Source organism: Sphaeroforma arctica, assembly GCF_001186125.1.
Source record: "Sphaeroforma arctica JP610 unplaced genomic scaffold supercont1.361, whole genome shotgun sequence".
NCBI lineage: Eukaryota > Ichthyosporea > Ichthyophonida > Sphaeroforma > Sphaeroforma arctica.
In genome coordinates, this window is record NW_014040197.1 from 46,182 (window position 1) to 50,143 (window position 3,962).

The 3,962-nt window shown below is 40.6% G+C and overlaps 1 protein-coding gene across 1 annotated transcript; it reads left to right on the forward strand.

The window, feature by feature from the left end:
- Window positions 1-266: 266 nt before the first annotated feature.
- SARC_05580 (hypothetical protein) lies at window positions 267-1,032 on the forward strand (the record flags this gene model as incomplete). The annotated part of the gene is made up of 2 exons (XM_014300555.1): window positions 267-289; window positions 597-1,032. The coding sequence occupies 2 exons, from the start codon at window positions 267-269 to the stop codon at window positions 1,030-1,032; spliced, it is 459 nt and encodes a 152-aa protein (XP_014156030.1).
- Window positions 1,033-3,962: the final 2,930 nt, after the last annotated feature.

Here is a 3,962-nt window from a genome sequence, read left to right on the forward strand (position 1 = left end):
GTACTTATCATTAAAATGTACTGCACATTAAAATGTACTTTACATTCAAATATACTATACATTCAAATGTACTATCTCATACTCTCTCTCCTGCCCTTTGGACGGTGGCAGGTGTTGTGAGTGAGTTGTGGACGTACCCTGTCAAGTCGTGTAAGGGCATCACTGTGCCTGAGGTGGCGTTGGATGCCTTTGGTGTTGTGCATGACCGTGCGTTGATGCTGGTAGACACCAATGGCATGTTCATCTCTCAGAGAATCAAACCCAAAATGGCTGTGATCTCCGCTACAAGGTGTGCCCTACCATGAGTGTGTTATGTTAATTCCATGTGAGTGTGTTATGTTAATACCATGTGAGTGTGTTATGTTAATTCCATGTAAGTGTGTTATGTTAGTACCATGTGAGTGTGTTATGTTAATTCCATGCGAGTGTCTTGTGTTAATCCCATGTGAGTGTCGTATGTACTTATGCAATCAAGTAAAATAGTTTGCAGAGTTGCTGCAGAGTCGGTTGGTGCGTCTTTCAGACTTGAGTTGGGCAGATTTGTAGGCACGCTTATCAGTACTACAGATACCTCTATTAGATGAATCAACTGATAGTTTACCTACATTAGATGAACCAAGTGATCGTTTACCTACATTAGATGAGCCAAGTGATCGTTTACCTACATTGGGTGAACCAACTGATCATCTACCTACATTAGATGAAGCAACTGATCGTCTACCTACATTGGGTGAACCAACTGATCGTCTACCTACATTAGATGAACCAACTGATCGTTTACCTACATTGGGTGAACCAACTGATCATCTACCTACATTGGGTGTACCAACTGATCGTCTACCTACATTAGATGAACCAACCGATCTCCTTGCCCGTGCGTACACCCCCCCACCCCCTACCTCTACTACCAAACAGAAACGGAAACGAGCTGATACTCTCCTCGCCACTACACAACGGTGCCGATCTGGTGGTGCAGATACCTACCGACGCTACAACGACACAGACCATCACAGTAGACATATGGGACGATAAAGGTACTGTGTACTGTACTTACTGTCTTCTTATTGTGGCTTAGGAATGCTTTGTCAGGCCCTCTACTTCGTCGCAGTTCAGTGTCTGGGATCACCGGGGAAGCTTTGTATTCCTGTGGAATGCAGAATGATGTGCTTTATTATATCTATGTGAAATCTTTTGAAATGCAGAGTGGTGTGTTGGCTCGTGTATGTGCTACACATGTAATATACCTACAAGCAAGCAAGCAACTCTTGTACAGACACGCACATAAACCCCATTTGAACAATAGCATGTACACGTGTACTATACCTACAAGTAAGCAAACAACTCTTGTACAGATACACACATAAGCCCCCATTTTAACAATGTCATGTACACGTATAATATACCTACAAGCAAGCAAGCAACTCGTGAACTGTCATTAATATAAAAACCGTTCTGACTACAAGTCTTTGGGTTATATAGTAGCAGCCTTATCTGCTCAGATCTATGCCTGTGTACACATACGCTCTTGTGCAACACACCTTATTGAAATGCCATCTGCATTTATAGATGCGAGTCATGAGCATGGAGTACTATTTATAGATGCGAGTCATTTCTATTTATAGATGCGAGTCATTTCTATTTATAGATGCGAGTCATTTCTATTTATAGATGCGCGTCATGAGCACGTAGAAGTCACTATTTTTATTCATAGACGTGAGTTTTTTCTATTTATAGATGCGAGTCATGATCATGTCGAACTATTTATAGATGTGAGTCATGAGCATGTAGAAGTCACTATTTTGATTTATAGATGCGAGTCGTTTCTATTTATAGGTGCGAGTCATGAGCACGTAGAAGCCACTATTTCTTTTTACAGATGCGAGTCATTTCTATTTATAGATGCGAGTCATGAGCATGTAGAAGTCACTATTTTTATTTATAGATACGATTCGTTTCTATTTATAGATGCGAGTCATGTGCACGTAGTCGTCATTATTTCTATTTATAGATACGAGTAATAAGCAGGTAGTAGTCATTATTTCTATTTATAGATGCGAGTCATTTCTATCTACAAATGCGAGTTATGAGCACGTAGAAGTCACTACGTCTGTGTCTCGTTTTCTTACGTTTTCTGTTCTTAAATTTAAATCTGTCTGGCGGAACAGTTGAGGCGCTGATTGTAGCCGGCGCAGAGGAATGGCTGAAGGGAGCGCTGGGCACAGATGCGAGGTAGGCGTATGACGGTGGTTGCTATATGGTGTGAAGTACTTCATTTAACGTTAGGAACAGATGCGAGGTAGGCGTATGACGGTAGTTGCTATATGGTGTGAAGTACTTAATTTAACATTAGGAACAGATGCGAGGTAGGCGTATGACGGTGGTTGCTATATGGTGTGAAGTGCTTCATTTAACATCAGGAACAGATGCGAAGTAGGCGTATGACGGTCGTTACTATATGGTGTGAAGTACTTAATTTATCATTAGGAACAGATGCGAGGTAGGCGTATGACGGTGGTTGCTATATGGTGTGAAGTGCTTCATCTAACATTAGGAACAGATGCGAGGTAGGCGTATGACGGTGGTTGCTATATGATGTGAAGTGCTTCATTTAACATTAGGAACAGATGCGAGGCATACGCATGACTGTCGCAAGGTTACTAACATACGCTACACGTGCACAGATTACTAACACACACTACACATACACAGGTTACTAACACACACTACACATGCATAGGTTAGTGACCATCCAGCCAGAGTCCTCCCACAGTCGGCCGGTGGACCCCAAACGCAATCCGTACGGGAAAGCTCAGCACGTCGCATTCCAAGATGGATTCCCACAGCTGGTATGAGAAGTGTCCGTTTAAACGGAATGAAACGGAATGAAGTGGTAGTCGTCCTGTTCACCCCTTTGGCGGGCTAATTGTTCTTTTTAACGGATTGGATTGTTAGTTGTATGGCTCAGGCTGTCTGTAGTAGAAGACACGCTATCGCCCTCTTGCTTGACCATAAATGCTGATATGCTAGTCCTGTTGCTGACTCCGTTTGAAGTGTTAGTTATACTCTTAAACCGTTTGAAGTGTTAGTTATACTCTTCAACCGTTTGAAGTGTTAAATGCATTTTTAAACCGTTTGAAGTGTTAGTTATACTCTTAAACCGTTTGAAGTGTTAAATGCATTTTTAAACCGTTTGAAGTGGTAGTTGCACTTTTAAACCGTTTGAAATGTTATTTACACTGTTTAACCGTTTGAAGTGTTGGTTGCACTTTTTAACCGTTTGAAGTGTTAGTTATACTTTTAAACCGTTTGAAATGTTATTTACACTGTTTAACCGTTTGAAGTGTTAGTTGCACTTTTTAACCGTTTGAAGTGTTAGTTATACTTTTAAACCGTTTGAAATGTTATTTACACTGTTTAACCGTTTGAAGTGTTAGTTGCACTTTTTAACCGTTTGAAGTGTTAGTTATACTTTTAAACCGTTTGAAATGTTAGTTGCACTTTTAAACCGTTTGGAGTGTTAGTTGCACTTTTAAATCGTTTGAAGTGTTAGTTGCACTTTTAAATCGTTTGGAGTGTTAGTTGCACTTTTAAACCGTTTGAAGTGTTAGTTGTACTGCTAAGCCTGGTCTGTAATAGAGTACACCTCATGACTCATCGGTTGTTCGTGTATCCAGGTTATTACAGATACTGCAGTACCTCATTTGAATGAGTTACTGGCGGCTAAAGGCGTCACTCAGATGGCTGATATCCGTCGCTTCAGACCAAACATTGTGGTGAAAGGCTTCAATGCACACGAGGAGGATGAGTGGAAGACCATCAAAATTGGCAATGTCGTAAGTGACTGCGATATATATATATACATACATACATACATACATACATACATACATACATACATACATACATACTTACATACATACATATATATATATATATATATATATATGCGCACGCCCGCACGT